The following is a 22,221-nucleotide window of genomic DNA, read 5'->3' on the forward strand; positions in this document are numbered from 1 at the left end:
CCTCTCGTCATCCCGCTGTAGGTCGGCCTGTTGTCTCAGTATGGTTCGCAAAATGTGCCAGAGTTTTTTGTTTTTGTGTGTGTTTTTTGAGAAATGAAAAAATAGTGTTACGGTCGGCGGGAAAAAATAGAGTCGGTCGGGTTACCCTATACCAACATGTATATATTTTTGTTTGGCCTAACTGTGACCAGGCTCAGTTCCCGGCCGACAGTCACGCGGAACTTGCTGAAAGGCGGAATGTGTCTGTTCATGTCAGCCTCTGTTTTTGACCCTTATTCACCATCTAAAAATACTCTCTATACAGTGTTGCGACAGGAACGTATTTGTCGTGTCAGCAAGTTATCTTCCTCTATATAAAGCTAAGAGCGTGAATCATAGTGACGTTTGAACAGCCACTGATAGTGAAACAAGGCAGGAAGTTCTTCAGTGTTGCTATGACGTCACGACACTAGCGTGCAAGATGGCGGCATATCCCGCGGGAGGCACGGAGAACATCATACTTCTAACCGATTCTTACAAGGTAAGCATCTTCCTATAACCTTTTAACGGTAGCAAAAGATGTATGAAACCCACGACTACTTATTCAAACGTCAGAAAAAGACATAGAAACGCTTTTACACAAGATGCGTGGCTTGTTTTCAAAAGCGAAGGCTATAATGCTCTTCTCAGAAAGAGGAGGCAACCATGTGCCGCGCTTGGGTCTTTCTTTTTTGAAGACAAGTCTTTATTGACGGACTATTCTTATCTTGACTACCCGCCGTGATTGATTTTATCAGGCGGCCATTTAATGGCTTGGACGTTTGTCAGCTATCCTGCCTTTTGACAAAAGCGTTATGCGCTGAAAGCGAACGGCCTATTCGATCGGGTGTGCTGTAATCACAAGAGTGTGTAGCCTGATCGATAGTGGTTTGCGCCGACTTGTCAGGCACCCGGGTTACAGAAATAGCCTGGTGGCAGGAGTTGAACAATCAATGAAGGATCGACCGTTTAAATTGATAGGGCTGTGTTTTGGTGTCAGGGTGGACACACTTCTGTTAATTCTTGGGCACTAGCTAGCGCAAGGATGTCTGTAAACTATATTTAGAACTGAAACTGAAAGTAAGATTACTAGAACCGTGCTTATTTTCAAAACTAACTCAGTTGCCACTAAGTGACTAATGTTGTCTGCAATAAACCATACGTTTTGAATCTGCACAGGGCTTTGCACTTGCAGAACTGAAAATGCACTTGTCTTCTTAGAAATATACTTTTTCATGGGTAAATTTTTTTGTCCCTTCTTTTCCTTTTGCCCTATGCACACAGCTCAAACTCTGCACTGACATAACAGGATTGTCCTTATGACAGTGTGACTGAATATTTACTGTCAGATCACTCGATTGGGATTTGTAGTTTGGAAAATTTTATCTTTTAATCATTACATTTTTGGGTGGTGGGTGGGGTTCAGGATACAAAGAGTTTTCTTCTGTTCACGTTTGATTAACCAATTACACAGACATCAGGATCGATTTGGAAAAGTAGAAATATTTCATCTTTGTAAAAACATACCAGCATATTCGATCTTATTTATTTTATAGCATGACAATGACATCATTATGCTAGTTAGTGCATGTTTATGGTTTAAGTAATATTGATCAGTCATTGATCCATTCAGTTTTGAAATGATCGAGATTAGAGTCTGTCATGCTACATGTTAAATTTTTATAGAACTGTCAAGTCACATGGAAACTAAATCTAGGCCTTTGATTGTGAAAAAAAACCTACCTTGATTAAATGGATAAGGCCAAAAAAAAAAAAAGGTCTGTTTACAGTAACATAGGCCAAAAAAATAGGGTCGGTAGGTCGGGATTTTTTTTTTTTTTTTTTCTCAAAAAACCATATTTTTACGTTATTTATTTTTTTCCCCCAAATGCCAAAAAAAAGTCTAGGGTCGCGCGAAAAAAATAGGGTCGGTCGGGTTACCGTAAACAGACTATTTTTTTTTTTAGCCTAAGCAGTCATGATGATCTATTTTGTTGTGACTTGTTTAGTTTATGCTTATTACTATGTAAATTATGTTTGTTTGCTGTTTTGATTATTAAAGCAAAAGCAGAGTAACCCGTCTATAGCAGATCTCATTTGAAAAGAGAGGGCAATTAAGCTTTAAATGGAGAGTTTGATTTGAAATATCTTGTACAATTACACTGAAGTAGCTTATGCAGCTCAAATATTCCCAGTCCCAGGTTCCAATTCTGTGCATCAAGGAATGTACATACAAAATATACAGGTCTAATTTGAATGTGTCATTTCTGATAGAAAAACAAAAACTGTGAGCCACACCGATGCGCAGAAAGGGACGCTCTAAAGAAAAAAAAGCTTAGCCAGAAAGTAAAACAGAAGTACAAATGTATTAAACTAGAAAGTGAAACCTGGGATTCAGTGAGGTGTTACAGTAGCGATGAAGAAAAATAGAAAGTGAAACTAAAATCAGGGATTTCCATGTATTTCTCTACAGTTATTTAATGTGGGGTAAAAAATGATAACTGGGAGTAATTGAAAATCTTGATCTGAGTTGGTGTTCTGCAAATGAGAACAAGCACATCCACTGACCTGTAAACTGTACTTCAATCAGATTGATGCAGTCATGATACAAAGTAATCACTTGTGGGGATCTGTAATGTTTATAATTATATTTCTGGGGGGGGGGGGGGGTCTCTTTCATAGCTCAATTGGTGTGCACTAGGTTTGTGATCCTCGGGTCACAAGCCTCGGGTCACAAGCCTCGGGTCACAAGCAGGTTCAAATCCAGACCGCTTGGGACATGGTTCAGCCTTGTGTGATGACTCAGAGACCTTTCCATCTCCCACCCCCCCATGTCACAGCCATGGTTATTCTGCCAGAAGTGCATGTGGCTGAATACACCTAAACATGCACACTTCTGGGTAGCGTAACTGAGAACTCCAGGGATGTTGCCACAAATTCATACCTATAGGACAACTGAGCTCTTCCGCACCAATAGGTCATTTGACTACTTTCAAACATTTTAATAGGACATTATAATGTTGTGCAAAACACAAAATCATGTGCACACACACATATCAGTATATGCACCAACATTGTGTGTGTGCGTATATTGTTTTATTACTTTTGTTTCAAACAGAACACACACACACACAAAAAACAACTAAAAAGCAAAAAACACCTTCAGCACTCTTACTTTGATTGGCACACAAACTACATGATCTCCTGACAGAGCTTTTTTGACATATTCGACAAAACAGTGTGCCTATATAGATGGTTTCTTTGCTGTCAAATTCTAACCAACTAGTACTGAACAGGGTCAGCCATGAATAGTTAACCATATTAAAAGACCGTCTGTGTGAATTTCCTGTTGTACAAACACCATCTTCAAGTCACGAAACTTTACTTTCCGTGATTATGGAGGTTTCAGCGGCGACACTGTCATTGGCACTGTCATTTTTCAGAATGATGCTATTGCTAGCCGAATTTTCCCATGTTCTTGGCCCTAATGTAGCACAGGATGCCGTTGAAACACCTAACGTGTTCAGCTTTTGTTGTTGTTTGGCAGGCTTTAGGTTTTTTTGGTGGCATAATTCTGTACCGTGCGCTCAATCTCTAACCTAAAGCAGACGCGAGCCTTGGTCAGTTGGAGTTGTCTCTCGTACTCCTAACTTTAGTGTGCTGTAGACGGGTGTACGCAAACGGCTCACACCGCAAACGATTTGGAAAACGCAAGATCTGCACTGCACAACTTCAGTGCACCTGTACGCGAGAGCGCTCGGTCGCTTTTTGAAGATTTCTATTATAAAAGGAAAATTATCAAATAACGCGCTGTCCAAAGGAATGGAGTTCTTATCGGACAATGACCGCGCTCAGTTGAAAACGATAGGACATCTGACCGCCATGTGGCAATGTGAATCGGGACATTTGAGCCTTTTAATCGGTCTATGTTTGATGTACGACGCCTAACAGCATCCCTGGAACTCTTGTTGACGCTTGCTTTCCATTGGAAGGAAACAACCTCAAATAGATAAATGCATTTATAAGAACATAAAAGTATTTCCACTCTGTATACTTTCTTTGACTTGCGACCGATACACCGGAAGCACCTATTATTTTTTTTCTCTCTCATTTCAAACTTAAAAATGGGGTTTGCACTTTTTACAACGAAGCGCCTTATACTGTTATAGTCTCGAAAATAGGTAAATAAAGAACATGATGAGCTGGACATGGCTGGACCTTCTCTCCCTTATTCTTCCAGGTGACCCATCACTTCCAGTACCCTGACAACACCTCCACGGTCTGTTCCTACTTTGAGAGTAGGGGTGGCAAGTTCCCTTCCACAGTCTTCTTTGGGCTCCAGTACCTTCTCAAGCGCTTCCTGTGTGGGCCTGTGGTCACCAAAGAGAAAATCAAGGAAGCTAAAGAGCTGTACGAAGCCCACTTCAGCCAAGATGTCTTCAACGAGGAGGGCTGGAACTACATTCTGGAGGTAATGGATTTTTTAGTGTGTAGCGCATGAAGCTTGTTTGCGTGGTCAATACAATCATTAGCGCTGAATGGGGTCATTGGGTTGGAACAATCATTAAGTGAGCGATGAAGCTGAACGTCAAATGTTTGGATAAATCCTTGTGAAGTTTTCAATTAAACAGTGGTTGGAACGATAATTTATTAACCTGTGAAGCTAAACATCAAGTGTTTGGATGAATTCTTTTGAAGTTTTGAATTTAAGCTTGCAAATGCATTTTTGTTTGTTTTATTTGTTTTCTTTTCTGTGTTGTTTAGCCATGCCGCAGACCAACGCACAGTCCCCTGGTTTTTTTTTAAATTTTCTTTACAAAGCATCTGTAAATTGACCTCTATTTTAAGACTCCCTCCCCTATAAGACTTGATTTTCTCAGATTTTGGAGGTCTGACAATGGGGGGTCCTCTGTACCATTGCCAATGACAAAACAAAGCTGGAATATGGAGTAATTCGTTTTATCAGTATAATATTGGAACCCCCTCTCCATGGGTTCTCAGACTTTTTGTTCATAACCACTGTAAATTTACCCCAAGTCCCTCCATTTTAAGACCAGATTTTTTTAGGTAACACGGGTTCAAGTTTAGGTCTCTCTTGGAGAAAAATTCCTCGCTATGTTTGCCTTTAAGTTAAAAGAGGGGTACGTTCCACTGTGGTGAAACTTATCTTTTGTTTTATGTTCCAGCACCACAAAGGTTACCTTCCCATGCGAATCAAGGCAGTCCCTGAAGGCACTGTGGTACCTGTGAAAAATGTCCTGTTCACGGTGGAAAACACAGATCCCAAGTGCTTCTGGCTCACAAACTATTTTGAGGTATTTGAACCATTCTTGTGATTGACTTCTTTTGTGTGTGTGATATCGGCTTGTTTTTGATCCAGCGTGTTTTTCTGGGTGGCTTTGATTAATCGTCTAAATATCGGGCCCTATTACTACGCTGAAAACACAATAGCGTTTATATAGCTATTCTGACATTAAATTCTGTGTTAAAATCATGTTTTTGTCAGCAACAAGTACCAGAATGGTCCATGTTGTTGATTGCAGACGACGGTTCCCTTTCCGCATGAAGCCACGGAAATAACCGAACATTGAAAAACCCACGGACATGTATTACGGAGAAAACTCGAGTTAACCGGATGTTTAGCATTACGTCAATATGCGAGGAATCATATGACGTCATGACGTATCATGCTTGCCTACGTAGATTGCATGTTCAAAAGTCTGACTTCTGTTGGGAATTCGCGTGGTGAAGACTGCGGTATATCTGCAGATGATAAGAGAACAAGGATTGTCTCAGAAGAAACGACTAAATGTTTCAGACCGGTAACTTCATTTCAACATTGCACTATACAATGGACGTTCTATGTGACAGGAGAGTTTGCTGATTTTGTGTTAAACATTGGAGAAATCGTCTGCTAGAATCAGAGATAGGTCGCTTCAGATTGCAGCTTCTGGAAATTTGCAAGGTTTGTTGCCTGTTAAAGAACTGGATTTTACACGTAATGTATGTCATGTACATTAAGCAACAACAAAAACACACACAAAGCAAATGGTATTGCCTGTCGACTTGTCACATAAACAAACCTGGCGAGGTATGCGTGTACTTTATACACGTGGAAGAAACCGGAACCATGCGTCTTTGTTATTGCCAATATGCTTTTGGATATTGGCAAAAATGGCCGACTTCCGTAGCATTATGCTTTGATGATCGGAAAAGGGATGTGTGAGACCATCCAATCACAGCCCCCGAATTCCCCCACGTGTCCATCAGAATAGCAGACTATTTTGCAGCATCGTTCTTAATTATGTTATTGTTACAATTAAAGTGACTCTTATAAACCCTTCTGAGTTCAGATTGCTTTATTTGCAAAATCACTTCTTAACTATAAGCAGTAGCTTGCTAAACTTGCTACGTTCTTATTTATATGTTGCAATTAAAGTTGAGCTTGTACGTTTTCAACACTGAATCACTTATAAACTGATAAGAAGTGACTGAATAAACTGTCTATGTTTTTTGTGTGTCAGTAACTGAATAAACTGTCTACTTCCTACATATGTTTTTGTGTGTCAGTGACTGAAAAAACTGTCTACTATACCTACATATGTTTGTGTGTGGCAGACTCTGCTGGTTCAGGCATGGTACCCCATGACAGTTGCCACCAACTCTCGATTCATGAAGGAAATCATCGCAAAGTGCCTGGACGAAACGGCCGACAGTCTTCTTGGTCTTCCCTTCAAGCTGCATGACTTTGGCTTCAGGGGTTCCACGTCTGTAGAGGTACAGTGGGATCCCCCTTTACGGCCCCCCAATTCATGACTCACTCCTTTTTAAGAACCTGTTTTCTCAGATTTTCTGTTCATAGCCTCTGTAAATTTACCCCCATTTTAAGACTCCCTCCATTTTAAGACCCCCTCCATTTTAAGACTCCCTCCATTTTAAGACTCCCTCCATTTTAAGACTCCCTCCATTTTAAGACTCCCTCCATTTTAAGACTCCCTCCATTTTAAGACTCCTTCCATTTTAAGACTCCCTCCATTTTTAGACCCCCTCCATTTTAAGACTCCCTCCATTTTAAGACTCCTTCCATTTTAAGACTCCCTCCATTTTAAGACTCCCTCCATTTTAAGACTCCCTCCATTTTAAGACTCCTTCCATTTTAAGACTCCCTCCATTTTAAGACCCCCTCCCTTTTAAGACTCCCTCCATTTTAAGACCTGCTTTTCTCAGATGTTTGAAGGTCTTAAAGGATGGGTTTCACTGTAGCTGATTCTTTATGCAAGAGGGAGAGATTTATGTTCACAAGCCTATGAAAGTTTTATTAGGCGTTGGAGTGGAGCAAACATTGACACTGCTGTTGGTGAAAAGAAACGAGTTTATGATTTGTTATTGTTTTTTTAGTTATGTTATATGAAGTCTTATATCGCGCGCGTATCTCCAGACTCGGACTCAAGGCGCAGGGATCTGTTTATGCCGTGCGAGATGGAATTTTTGTACACAATACATCACGCATTCACATCGACCAGCAGATCGCAGCCATTTCGGAGCATATCCTACTTTTCACGGCCTGTTATTATTCCAAGTCACACGGGTATTTTGGTGGACATTTTTTTATCTATGCCTATACAATTTTGCCAGGAAAGACCCTTTTGTCATCCCGCAGTGGGGCACTGCGGTTATGAAATTAAAGGCCCCTCCTGTTTTTGGAACCGCAGGAGCTTTCTAGTTTGCTGTTAGGTAGATTTTTGGTTCCTCTTTCCTGTCATGCTCTCTTTTTCTTCATGAATTCTTTTCTTTTTTCTGCCTTCTTGCTCATTCACCTGTATTTTTTCCAAAAAATCTCTTCTCTTGCCGCTTGTCTCGCGATTCATGTATAGTTTAATCTGTTAGTGTTCTGATGTAAGCCCAGCAGTAGATAGGTTAAGCCTATTTTAACATACTGGAAACTGGTAATCTTCCAGTAGGTATTAATTTAGTTTTACTAAAGCCTGCTGGGACACAAGTAATGGGTTAGTGCATTTGTAAACAGGAATCGCTTGACAAGTGGCCCCCTTCATCCCCCCCTTCCTCGTCCTGATATGGCTCTGCGTAGTCGGCTGGACGTTAAGCAACAAATAAACAAAATAAACCCTTTTGTCAATCGTGGGATCTTTAACGTGCACACCCCAAATGTAGTGTACACGAAGGGACCTCGGTTTTTCGTCTCATCCGAAAGACTGGCACTTGAACCCACCACCTAGGTTAGGAAAGTGGGGAGAAAATTGCTAACGCCCTGACCCAGGGTCGAACTCGCAACCTCTCGCTTCCGAGCGCAAGTGCGTTACCACTCGGCCACCCAGTCCTAGTGGTGGCAGGGTTAATGCGGCTCTGTCTGATCTTTACAGAGACAGTAAAATCACACTATTGTGCATGCATTGCTGCTCGCATACACAGACACATGTGCATGCACGCACGGTCAAGGTTGAATTTTTAGTGAAGATACCGTCCACACCGAGTGAAGAAGAGGAGCGAAGATCTCAAAATGTATAGTTAGTAAAACTGCCCAGACATGAGAGTGTTACGTAAATTTATGATTGTTCATAAATTTGAAAGCCCCAGAGAAAGGGTTGTACAGTGGTACCTGTGATGAAAGGACACCCTAGGGACCAGCCAACAGTGTCCCTACATTGCAGGTGGCCTGTCATGACAGGTATACTTTAGTAGAGATAATATAACAAGTCGCGTAAGGCGAAATTACTACATTTAGTCAAGCTGTGGAACTCACAGAATGAAACTGAACGCACTGCATTTTTTCACAATGACCGTAGTCCGCCGCTTGTGCAAAACGGAGTGAAACTGACGAGCCTGTTTAGCGCGGTAGTGGTTTCGCTGTGCTGCATAGCACGCTTTTCTGTGCCTCTCTTCGTTTTAACTTTCTGAGCGTGTTTTTAATCCAAGCATATCATATCTATATGTTTTTGGAATCAGGAACCGACAAGGAATAAGATGAAATTGTTTTTAAATCGATTTAGGAAATTTAATTTTGATCATAATTTTTATACATTTAATTTTCAGAGATTGTTTTTAATCCAAATATAACATATTTATATGTTTTTGGAATCAGAAAATGATGAAGAATAAGATGAACGTAATTTTGGATCATTTTATAAAAAAAAAAATTTATTACAATTTTCAGCTTTTTAATGACCAAAGTCATTAATTAATTTTTAAGCCACCAAGCTGAAATGCAATACCGAAGTCCGGCCTTCGTCGAACATTGCTTTACAAAAATGTCAATCAATTTGATTGAAAAATGAGGGTGTGACAGTGCCGCCTCAACTTTTACAAAAAGCCGGATATGACGTCATCAAAAGTATCTATCGAAAAAATGAAAAAAAACGTCTGGGGATATCATACCCAGGAACTCTCATGTAAAATTTCATAAAGATCGGTCCAGTAGTTTACTCTGAACCGCTCTACACACACACACAGACACACATACACCACGACCCTCATCTCGATTCCCCCTCTATGTTAAAAAATTTAGTCAGAGCTTGACTAAATGTAAAAAGAGAAGGTGTCCTTTTAAGGGAGGTGTCCTCTCATGGGAGGGTCCACACATTGCAGGTACAGCTGTAGGTTTTGAGGGACTTCTTCGTTCATATGCTGAATCTCTCAAATTCACTCATGTTTTTGCACTTGGTCTTGTGCTTGCGTGTACAAGCAGGTCTGCACATAAGTTGACCTGGGAGATCGGGAAAAAATCCACTCCTAACTCACCATGCAGCCGCGGCAGGGATTTGAACTCACGACTTTCCGATTAGGAGGCCAATGTCTTATCCACTAGGCCACTGCGCCCTCCCAATTTTGGGGACAAAATCAGTATTAATAAAAAATAACCCCCAACTTTGGTCTTTATTATGTATTAGTAATTTCGGTGAAAAATTAGATTTCAGAATCCCATGTAGGAACTTTTCTCTTGTCTTTGTTTTGAAGGCGGCAGGTATAGGAGGAGCAGCTCACTTAGTGAACTTCAAGGGAACAGACACCATTGCTGGCATCTGCATGGCCCGAAATTACTATCATTGCCCGGTAGCTGGCTTCTCTATACCAGCTGCCGAACATAGGTGAGTTCAGTGTATGTGCATTGGTTTTCGACATGCTTAATTGAGTGTGTGCATGTATTATATGTATTTAAGAGAGAGAAAGAGACGTGATAGAGTGAGAGAAACGGGGTGAGAGAGTTGGACAGGGAGATTGTGGTTTTGTGTTCATGTTTTTAGGGTGTGTTTGCGTGTATCTGTGTGAGTGAATCAACAAAATTAATACAGGCCATAGCCAGCATTTTACAATGTGTGTGAGTGTGTGATTGTAACATTTGATGATTTCTTTTAAACAATGAATACACCGTAACACCACACTTAGTATTACCGAGTACTGTATCGATTGTACATACCCTGTTCTTGCTTTGATATCAATGCAGTTAGGATTCCAGCACCACAAAAAAAAATTTCACACACGAAAACCAGCTTACTGAGCCATATTCTCGTATGTTTTATTGTCTCCTTAGTATTTGTATGTTGGTTTACTGCAAAGAATATTCAATCGACATGCCTGTGACTGTTTAGTTTTGTCAATCTTCTGCTTTTTCGTTCATGGGCTGAAACTTCCACGGCTTTTACGTATATGACCGTTTTTACCCCGCCATTTAGGCAGCCATACGCCGCTTTCTGGGGGAAGCATGCTGGGTATTTTTGTGTTTCTGTAACCCAACGAACTCTGACATGGATTACAGGATCTTTTCCTTGCGCACTTAGTCTTGTGCTTGCGTGTACACACGAAGGGGGATACAGCACTAGCAGGTCTGCACATAAGTTGACCTGGGAGATCGGAAAAATCTCCACCCTTAAAGGCTTAATTAAACCCGGCAGGCCAGGATTTGAACCCACGATCTTCTGCATAGGAGGCTGGCATCTTATTCACTAGGCCACTGCCTGTCATGTTTTGTTAATAATTATAAACAATCCTCCCCCTAAATCGGCGTATGCTGCCTGAATGGCTATGTAAAAAAGGTCATACACGTAAAAATACACTTGTGCAAAAACATGAATGAACTTGGGAGTTTTAGCCTATTAACAAAGAAGAAGATAAACAATCCACAAACTTACCTACTGTGTGTTCATTCCAGCACCATCACCACGTGGGGCCGAAACGGGGAGTACGAAGCCTTCAAGAACATGCTGACCAAGTTCCCCACAGGCATCATCGCCGTAGTCAGCGACAGCTACGACCTGTGGAACGCCTGCGAGCACGTGTGGGGGGAGCAGCTGAAGGAGCTGGTGGTGAGTCGGGAGGAGTCAGGAGGGACCCTGGTGGTCAGGCCAGACTCCGGCCACCCTCCCGACATTGTGGTCAAGGTGAGAGAGAGAAGGGTGGAGAGAGGCTGTGAATGTTTGTGTTACGTGGTGTGTTTTTTTTTATGTGGATCTATTGTTTATTTTAATATTTTTTGGACTTAGTTCTTTTTTTGGTGAACGTTGGGTTCTGCTCTACTGATCTTCTCCTTTCTCTTTCTGTCATCTCTTCTTTTTTAATTTTTTTATTGACTCACATGCGAAGCAAAAGTGAGTCTATGTACTCACCCGAGTCGTCCGTCCGTCCGTCCGTCCGTCCGTCCGGACGTCCGGACGTCCGGAAAACTTTAACGTTGGATATTTCTTGGACACTATTCAGTCTATCAGTACCAAATTTGGCAAGATGGTGTATGATGACAAGGCCCCAAAAAACATACATAGCATCTTGACCTTGCTTCAAGGTCAAGGTCGCAGGGGCCATAAATGTTGCCTAAAAAACAGCTATTTTTCACATTTTTCCCATTTTCTCTGAAGTTTTTGAGATTCAATACCTCACCTATATATGATATATAGGGCAAAGTAAGCCCCATCTTTTGATACCAGTTTGGTTTACCTTGCTTCAAGGTCAAGGTCACAGGAGCTCTTCAAAGTTGGATTGTATACATATTTTGAAGTGACCTTGACCCTGAACTATGGAAGATAACTGTTTCAAACTTAAAAATTATGTGGGGCACATGTTATGCTTTCATCATGAGACACATTTGGTCACATATGATCAAGGTCAAGGTCTTCTTCTTCTTCTTCAGCGTTCCAGAATTGTCTGGTTACGTGTGAGCTCGTTTGCCCATTTGGGTTCCCCACACTATACTCTGATCGAGAGCATAGTCAGCTTCACTCCGATTTCGTTGAGTAGGCATGCTGGGTATTTTCGTGTTTCCATAACCCACCGAACTCTGACATGGATTACAGGATCTTTTCCGTGCGCACTTGGTCTTGTGCTTGCGTGTACACAGGAAGGGGGTTAAGTCACTAGCAGGTCTGCACATAAGTTGACCTGGGAGATCGGAAAAATCTCCACTCTTAACCCACCAGGCGGCACCGACCGGGATTCGAACTCCCGACCTCTCGATTACGAGGCCGACGTCTTACCACCACGCCACTGCGCCCGTCCAAGGTCAAGGTCACTTTGACCCTTATGAAATGTGACCAAAATAAGGTAGTGAACCACTAAAAGTGACCATATCTCATGGTAGAAAGAGCCAATAAGCACCATTGTACTTCCTATGTCTTGAATTAACAGCTTTGTGTTGCATGACCTTGGATGACCTTGACTTTGTTGGTAGGAAAAATGTGTAAAGCAGTTCTTAGTGTATGATGTCATTGCTGTAAAGGTCAAGGTCAAGCATGTGAGTCGTATGGGCTTTGCCCTTCTTGTTTTTTTTTTGCTGATGAAGACATTGTTGTTGTTTTTATTGTTCGTGCTTTTGATGAGTACATTTTCATTGTTATCTTGTTATTTTCATATTGTTTTTACTACTGTATTTTTTTTTTTTTTTACCTTGATGGTGCAACGCTACAAGCAGGGTCTCCCTGGAATTCTGCGCTTCACAAGAATCGTCAAGTACATGTATCATTATTATTAATGTACATCTCTCTAGGTTCTTGACATCCTGGGCCAGAAGTTTGGCACCAGCACCAACACCAAGGGCTTCAAGATGTTGCCTAGCTATCTGCGGGTCATCCAGGGCGATGGCATCAGCTACGAGACGCTTGGCGCCATCTTGGACAACATGAAGAAGCACGGCTGGTCCTCGGAGAACCTGACGTTCGGGAGCGGTGGCGCCCTCTTGCAGCGCTTGGACCGCGACACCCAGAAGTGCGCTTACAAGTGTAGTTACGCCATCATTGATGGCAAGGAGGTGAGAGATTTTTTGAACAGTGGGTGTTAAAATAGCGGAAGCCTTAAAATGTAGCCAAATATACACACACCAGGACACCCAGATGTGTAGTTACAAGTGTAGTTACAAGTGTACTTACAAGTGTACTTACAAGTGTACTTACAAGTGTAATTACGCTGTCATCGATGGCAAGGAGGTGAGAGGTTCTCTGTGTGTGTGAACAGTGGAACCCCCTAAGTAAAATTGTGGGAAAAAACGTGTGTATGTTCATCTCTATTCCCTCCTGTCTTCTGTCTTTGGCTCATCCTTGAACTAAGCTTCCCAGGTTATCCGATGCAGAGCATTTGCTGAAAATAGCTTATCATTGTTTTGTTTTACCCTGGTTAAAATGTGTCTTGTTTTAGATAATACATATATATCCATGAAATAGACAGGCTTTTACTTTTGTGTATCAGGTTGACATTTTAAATATATATACATATGAGATTTGTGTAGCAATCATTTTAAGTGGTCTGAAGGAGAAACTGTTTTTGTATGAACATTTTCTTCAAGAGAGTCATAATTTATTCTTTTTGTTGTTTTCAGTACAAAAAAAAAAAAAAAAAAAATGTATGCATAATTCCTGATTGAGGTAGTTGGTTTGTTGTCTTCTTCGCATTGCCTCTCACACTTTGTCTTGTGGGCATTCTTTTTTGATAGGTATTTATTAGAAGAATTCTGAAAATAACTGTCAGGTTTGTATGGGTTGTGAAAGAGTGAATGCCCTTGATTTTTACTCGGTCAAACATTGGAGGGGCCAATCCCTAGCGAGGGTTGTGACAAAACACATGGACAGGTGCATGTGTGACTTTATTTGTCAGAGGAAAAGTAGGGGGATTCACTCTTTCACAGCCCATACACACCCGACAGTTATATTTCCGAAACGTCTTTTGTCTGCAATTTCTGTGCCCGATGCTTCTTTCTTTGTCTTCTTCTGTATTTTAGATATTCTTGATCGGTAGACTAAAAAATAGCACAGTGTATTAACACTTTTTGTCTTTTCAGGTGAATGTGTTCAAGCAGCCAATCACAGACCTGGGCAAGAAGAGCAAAAAGGGACGACTGACTCTAGAATATCAGGATGGAAAGTTGGCCACTGTGGAAGAAGGAAAGGGTGATCCTAAGAAGGTGAATGACTTGTTTTGCCGTTGCTGTTTCGCTTTCACATCCTGCGCATGCACAGACAGACACTGACATGCAGACAGACAGACGCACGCACGATCACACGCACGCATACACACACACACACACACACATACACACACACACACACACACACACACACACACACACACACACACACACACACACACACACACTCTCTCTCTCTCTCTTTCACTCTCCCTCTCCCTTTACCTTTCCTTAAAGATCTCTCTCTCTCTCTCTCATAATTATAAGAAGTCGAAGAAGAAGACAAATTTATGCCTTGTATTGAAACCAGCAGCCGCTCTAGCTAAAAAAAAAAGACAGCAGTCCACACACACAAACCTTGCAGCGCATCATCTGTAACCTTAGGCGAGCTGACTTTACATTGGTTGAATATTTGTGTTTCTTCATCCTTGAAGAGTGGCAATAACGGTGGCTATAAGATCACGAGTCTTCTCATGTGATATTTCTTGATCATGTGACCGGTGTCACCGAAACATTCCCCGCTAGTTAGTACACTGAACAAGGCACGGTGTAACATTCGCCGAACCCAGTTCGCTTGGTTTGGCTGTGGTTAGTAACGGGCTTTACACTGTTTGTGCAGCCATATTCTCCTTTTAGATTGGAGGAATAATTCTAAACTGTGAAAGTGATTTACTACATGTAGTGACATCGTTTTTTCATGAAGCGCGAAAACATCTCCTTTGCTTCCCGCCTAAAAAAGCTGATGTATTCTGTCTTCGGGGGACGATTTTTATGCAAATTCCAAGGTGCAAAATGGAGGTTGGTTTGCAAGGGGGTCTGATATCAACAATGGGCCTGTGCAAAAAGTGGGTGTGAGAGTGAGAGAAAAAGTATTTTGCCCAATGGTGAATTAATGTTTTTCTTTTATTTCTGTTTTTCAGGACATCTTGGTGACAGTGTACGAGAACGGCAAACTGCTGCGGGATTACACGTTCGATGAAGTGCGACAGAATGCAGAGATTGATTTGGTCAAAAAGAAGAGCCCTGCTAATTAGACAGGAAGGAAAAGTTGATAGTTTCTTTTTAGCCACTGTGAGTTGACATTTTTGGAGAGCAGAATTAAAGTTACACTTGGACTTTAAAGGTTAAACAACAAAAGAATTCTATACTCAGCGACACAAGGACAGCACAAGACAGTAGGAATGTTGGATTATGTAAACTTCATCAGGAACAAACACACACAAAAGGCAACAAAATGGTATAAGGATCTGGGGAGGAGGGCGGGTGTCTTCTTTATTTCTTGTGTTTGTTTCGTTCTTTACATTCTGATCAAAACCATAAGAAGACTTTTAGTAAGATGCACATGCTGGTTTGCTGTGCTGCGGTTGTAATGTAGACGTGAATTTGTGCTGGTAAGAAAGTTCAGAGCACAGTACTGTGATTCGAAAGGGGTGATTAAGAGTACCTTTCAATGCCACTGTGGCAATTTTTTCACCCATGAAGACCAAATGGAAAGTGATTATTTGTTTGAATTTTTTTGTGTTGTTGTTGTAAGAGCAGGTTCTTATTCTTTTGAAATTTTTAAATAGCCATGCTGAAGATTTTTCTTCAGTTTGACTGTACAAAGTCTTGTTGTATCTTCAGAATCATACTTGTGTCAGTTTTCTCACAAGTGATTGTTTGAAAGATGTGTTTGCATGCAATTTGTGCTTGTGATATTTTTTTCATGATTGCATTCATGACAGTAAGTGTGAATATATATATATATGTATTCAAGTTATACCCCTTATTCATTTGTAAGGGTTTTAAAGTTGTTAACATTATTTTGTATCATGTTTTGAAAAGTAGAGTTTTAAACAAAATATTGACGCTTTGTATTAAAGTCAAAGCGATTTTTGTACCACATTCTTTAAAATCATGTACGGCTCAGAAAAATCTGTTTGGAAAGTGCTGCAATATAAACCAAAATTACCAAGAGGTATGAGTTTTTTCTCTCTGTAAATGAATTTTTTCTTATACTGGATGAATCCTAATCCTTTTAGGGGCCAACGCACATAAAAATCAACAACACATTTCATGAAAGTGATCCATCGTTCACTCAGTTTCCGTCACAGCTTGAAACAGCTTGTTTTACATTACCATACATGCAGAATTCTACTTAATAAATACCATAATTCAGAGAATTGGAATCTTCAAGAAAACGAATTTTTGAGTGTGATGTTAATCAGTAAACAGAAGTGGATTCAGTTACAGATTTTTTGTATGAAAAAGCTGAGCTGTCAACCCATTCAAACTCCAATCTAAGGTGGTGTTTGATTTTCACGTTGCAGGTTTTTGATTCTTCGACCAAATGCTATTTGAATAACCATGAACTAACATCCTCAAACAGAACCCCCGCGGGTTAGGGGGAAGAATTTACCCGATGCTCCCCAGCATGTCGTAAGAGGCGACTAACGGATTCTGTTTCTCTTTTTACCCTTGTTAAGTGTTTCTTGTATAGAATATAGTCAATGTTTGTAAAGATTTTAGTCAAGCAGTATGTCCTTTGTACTGGAAACTTGCATTCTCCCAGTAAGGTAATATATTGTACTACGTTGCAAGCCCCTGGAGCAATTTTTTGATTAGTGCTTTTGTGAACAAGAAACAATTAACAAGTGGCTCTATCCCATCTCACCCCCTTTCCCCGTCGCGATATAACCCTTCGTGGTTGAAAACGACGTTAAACACCAAATAAAAAAGAAAGAAAGAATCCTCAAACAGCTTTGGGTAAATGTGTTGTGCCATTTTGGTTGTCTGTCTATGCACTCTCAGCCGATTTCTTGGACATCCCAATTGACACAGGTTGTTGAGAACATCTTTGCTGGTATTGTCTATGCAGCATGATGTTTCATTTTAGTCTGGAAAAACTGTGGTGGTTGTTCTTTTTTTAGACTAATCTTTGAAATATATGTAAATGTTTTTATGTGATTCACAGATTTTTGCCATGTTCTTGCGCACTGTTTGCAAATGCATTGAAACCAAGAAGCAAAAGTTTGATTTTTTTCAGTTTGGAAATGTTTTGATGTTCGCACAAAAAAAAGCTTCCGTTTCTGTGTTAAGACTTTCTTCTGACTTTGTACCTCCTCCATAAGAGCCGCAATAACATAATCAAACAGCAAAGGGAAGTAAGCGCTCTTACGACAGAGAGCTGTATAAACGGAGCTTTGCAGAACCATCCAGTCGTTCAATTAACAAGATCCTCCAGTGATAGGCCTAGCTTTCACCCCCAAAATTTCTTCATTATATTAGTACCTAGGTTAGAACATGCAGGCTATGTTTGAGGAATGCAAGTTCATTGCTACACAACGTGTAGTACGCTGCTTAGCCTTGCCAGTTGATCTCATCTTTGCTTTGTATTCATTTACTTTGCTTGCTTTATTGCTAATTTTCTGGCTTTTTGACAATCCTAATACATGTATCAGTTATTAGTGGACAGTTTGGGGCAGAGTAATTCATGCCAGTTTAGGATCATATCTGAGACAGGAAAGGAAAAGAACACCTTTAAACAGGCTGATTAATGTGAATTTCTTGAGTGGTAGGCTTTCATTTTAACCTCACTAACTTAAACTTAGCTGACAACTGAGTGAACTTTTTGTCAAACTGTTGCAGCAGAATTTAACATTCCAAATCACGACACAGAAATTCAACTTGGCCATGAGGGATTTGAACATAATTTGATACTGACTTCACTTTGACTGGAATTATATACAGTATGTGATGAATTTACCTACCAAAGACATTTACAGCTGTGAATTCTGTTGTGAGCAAGCCATTTGTCTTTTTTGTCAAATTCTTTCAACCAAGGAAAATTTACATTTGAAACTGTGTGTCATTATGACTTTATGGCCCTTTAAAATGCAAATCCGAAACGTATTGCTCTCAGTGTTAGCACCTTTTTTGAAATGACACAAAGGGTCAAGCATTTGATGAATTCTGTGTTTTGTTAATGAGTGCTGTAATTAGCACAGTAATGTGGTATTATCGAAGCACAGTATTACCCCCCGCGGGTTAGGGGGAAGAATTTACCCGATGCTCCCCAGCATGTCGTAAGAGGCGACTAACAGATTCTGTTTCTCCTTTTACCCTTATTAAATGTTTCTTGTATAGAATATAGTCAATTTTTGTAAAGATTTTAGTCAAGCAGTATGTAAGAAATGTTAAGTCCTTTGTACTGGAAACTTGCATTCGCCCAGTAAGGTAATATATTGTACTACTTTGCAAGCCCCTGGAGCAAATTTTTGATTAGTGCTTTTGTGAACAAGAAACAATTGACAAGTGGCTCTATCCCATCTTCCCCCTTTCCCCGTCGCGATATAACCCTTCGTGGTTGAAAACGACGTTAAACACCAAATAAAGAAAAGAAAGAACAGTATTGGTTTTGGGTATTATTTATTTAAGGGAAGGTTCTGCCATGGAAAATCAACATTTAATAGAAATAGCTTTGAGAGCAATTGCATTTTCTGCTGTGATACTCAGAAATTCAGAAATTTTAATCAATATAACAGTTTTGCTTAAAGCCATATGTACTCGATGACTATACACGCTAATTGCTTTACCAACAGCTGGAGACAGACTAAATTAAGTTCCCTGCAAAATATTGTGGTCTAGGACCCCTTAAATGTTGAGATATTTGAATTTTCATTTTGATCTGGATCGTCCTATTTATAGATTTGGCAACACATGTAACGTTGATGCAAGGGAGAGAACACCGCGGCTTTGTTGACATCCTCACTTTTTCAGAGGCTAGAACAAGCTGTAATGCATGTATTATGGTCCGCGCATGGTGACGTATCGTCATTATATGGTCTTATGGTGCGTTTGACATCGATTGTGGGCAAACTACACTTTGTAAACACGGGAGTGCGTTAGTATGCCTTTAAGCTTGTGCAAACATAAATAGTTTAAATGTTCCAACACCAAAACATAAACACAAGACTTGTGACCTTTGAAAAATATGATTTAATAAATTGAAGTGATATTGTTCCATTCATTTTCCACGATAGAAGCTCCCCTTAATGCGTGTACTGTTGAAGATGTTCCAGAGAACTTCTGGGGTTTGAGTTCTGTTTGTTGAAAGAAGATTAACATTGTCCCGATACATTTCTGGGACGAAACCACAAGTCTGAGTCACATTTTGAATTGTGCTTGTGTTCAGCCACATTCTTCGTGATAAGCTTACAACAGTTCTCCACAAATGGCTTCTCAGAGTGTGTGCTTGTTTTATACAATGAATGTCTTGTATCCAATGTCACTTTTTTGATATGCATTCGTTTTGCAGTACTCGCTCATCCAGCCTTAATGTTGGTCTAAACAGTCCACAGCTTTATTGGTCTAAACAGTCCACAGCTTTATTGGGAGCTTTTTCCAATTCACGCGTGTTTACTATTCAAAGAATTGATCACTGCTTGAAGATGTGTTTTTTAATGTGTGTTGTATTTTGTTGTTATTTTTTTTCAGTCAGAAGATAGGCAGGCAACTTCTCTCACATATTTAGACAAGAACACAGTTGATTTTGGATATGTGTTACAGTGGAATCCCCCTTTCAGAAGAAAATCAGGTATTAAGAAAGGAGTCTTAAAATGCAAATGAAGATACATTTTACCAATGTTATGAACAAGGACTTTTTTTAAAGGAGGGGGGGGGGGGGGTTGTCTTAAATCAAGGGGCCTTACAGAGGTGGTTTCACTGGACGTGATTTTATTGTATGCTATTGTCTCCATTGTGTGATAAGCAAAATTTCTTAAAACAAGATAAACAAAAATTGAGTATTACTGAGTGTTTTTGGAATTGAGGATAGATTTGCTATTTGCTTTTTGCTTACACATTCCTGGATTGTTCAGCTGTGATTCCTTTAGGCTTCTGTGTCTTAAAGTCTTGTGTAGTTTTACAATAAAGTACATGAACTGGAAAGATAAGATATAGGCTTTTGAAGATGAAAGTAATGCACAAATATAGCATTTCCCTCTTTGAGGAAAAATCTCATTCTGTTTCTTTCAGACTTTCTTCCGGATCTGCCAATTCCATCAGTGTTATTATTTTATTTATTTATGTTGATAAACCAGTACATACCTATTCATTTCCATTAAATACAAACACTAACAGCTCTATATCTCCCCCCGCGGGTTAGGGGGAGTCCCATATTGGTTGGGACGAGAAAGAATTTACCCGATGCTACCCAAAGAAAGAAGAAAGCTCTATATCATGCAAAACGTTTTTACACCAGTTTACAGTTTGAACCTGTATCAATATCGTCCATACTAGTTTAAAGTGTAATCGCAAAATTCCTTCCATTTACGAATGTTCATATTTCACTAATTATTTTGCCAAAATAAGCACATTGGTGATTTGCTGTTGCTAAATGAGCTACAGTGGAACCCCCCTTTTAAGACCTCATAAAATCATAAAATCGGGCCTTAAAAAGGAGGGAGTCTTAAAGTGTGTGTAATTTTACAGAGGCTGTGTGTGAACAGAAAGTCTGAAAAAACAAGGTCACCAAAAGGAGGGAGTCACCCCCCGCGGGTTAGGGGGAAGAATTTACCCGATGCTCCCCAGCATGTCGTAAGAGGCGACTAACGGATTCTGTTTCTCCTTTTACCCTTGTTAAGTGTTTCTTGTATAGAATATAGTCAATGTTTGTAAAGATTTTAGTCAAGCAGTATATGTAAGAAATGTTAAGTCCTTTGTACTGGAAACTTGCATTCTCCCAGTAAGGTCATATATTGTACTACGTTGCAAGCCCCTGGAGCAATTTTTTAATTAGTGCTTTTGTGAACAAGAAACAATTAACAAGTGGCTCTATCCCATCTCCCCCCTTTCCCCGTCGCGATATAACCTTGAACGGTTGAAAACGACGTTAAACACCAAATAAAGAAAGAAAGAAAGGAGGGAGTCTTATATTGGGGGTCTTTAAAAGGGGGTTCCACTGTATGACAGATGTTAAACTGTAAACTATAGCTAGACAAAAGAGACTGTTCATGCTTTACAATCATGAAGTGAGTGAAATTTCTCCTGGGGAGATTTTACAAGTACAAGGTACATGTAGTTTGACTTGGTTTATAAGTATTTAAACGTTTTTGTTTGAAATCTGTTCTATTTTTTCATTAAACATGTCCACAGTTTTCAAACATCCATGTCTGTTTTATAATGTTTCAGCTTGAAAGTTATGGTAATGCAGAACACAATGCAAAAAACAAAGCAAAAAAACACACTCACATGAACACACACACAAACAAGCACACACACACACACACACGAACACACACACAGACACACACACAAAACAGCATAGGAAAACAAATGACTGATTTCCTCGTCCTGAAAGCTGTTGAAAAAAAAACCACACCCAGGAACAACGACAAAAATTGAAAATATACATCCATATATATGTACAGTCATAGTGAGAAATCAAGTCTTTAAGGTACTGTGACCTATTGGAAGTGTACGCACAAGTAGGGACATAATCAGGCTGACAGCTAGTATCCACACACACTAGTTTAATATAATGATGTTAATATATGTGTCACCGTATTTGTATCACAGTGTTAGTTAAAAGAAGAAAATGTAAGTTTTACGCCCTCACGGCAAAGCCATTTGGGGCATGTTACACGGGAAAACCCGGCAGTCAGTGTTAGTTAATTAGTGGTGTGTCAATTCGACAATTGTGTTGGTGTCAGTTGTAGTGTGTGTGTGTGTGTGCTTGCATTTGTGTTTCAGAGAGAAAGAAGCATTGAAAATAGCCTACACAATCACAAGCTAAAAATAATGCAACATCCGCTTGCACTGTTTTT

General features: G+C 40.1%; 1 protein-coding gene across 1 annotated transcript; it reads left to right on the forward strand.

The window, feature by feature from the left end:
* Positions 1–370: 370 nt before the first annotated feature.
* Positions 371–21,558, forward strand: LOC138964880 (nicotinamide phosphoribosyltransferase-like). The gene is made up of 9 exons (XM_070336943.1): positions 371–520; positions 4,259–4,489; positions 5,205–5,333; positions 6,637–6,795; positions 9,991–10,121; positions 11,183–11,411; positions 13,007–13,267; positions 14,291–14,413; positions 15,337–21,558. Exons 1-9 carry the CDS (start codon positions 461–463, stop codon positions 15,448–15,450), a joined length of 1,437 nt encoding a protein of 478 aa, XP_070193044.1. The 5' UTR covers positions 371–460; the 3' UTR covers positions 15,451–21,558.
* The last annotated feature ends 663 nt before the right edge of the window (positions 21,559–22,221 follow it).

Source organism: Littorina saxatilis, linkage group LG4 (assembly GCF_037325665.1).
Source record: "Littorina saxatilis isolate snail1 linkage group LG4, US_GU_Lsax_2.0, whole genome shotgun sequence".
NCBI classification, from domain to species: Eukaryota; Metazoa; Mollusca; class Gastropoda; order Littorinimorpha; family Littorinidae; genus Littorina; species Littorina saxatilis.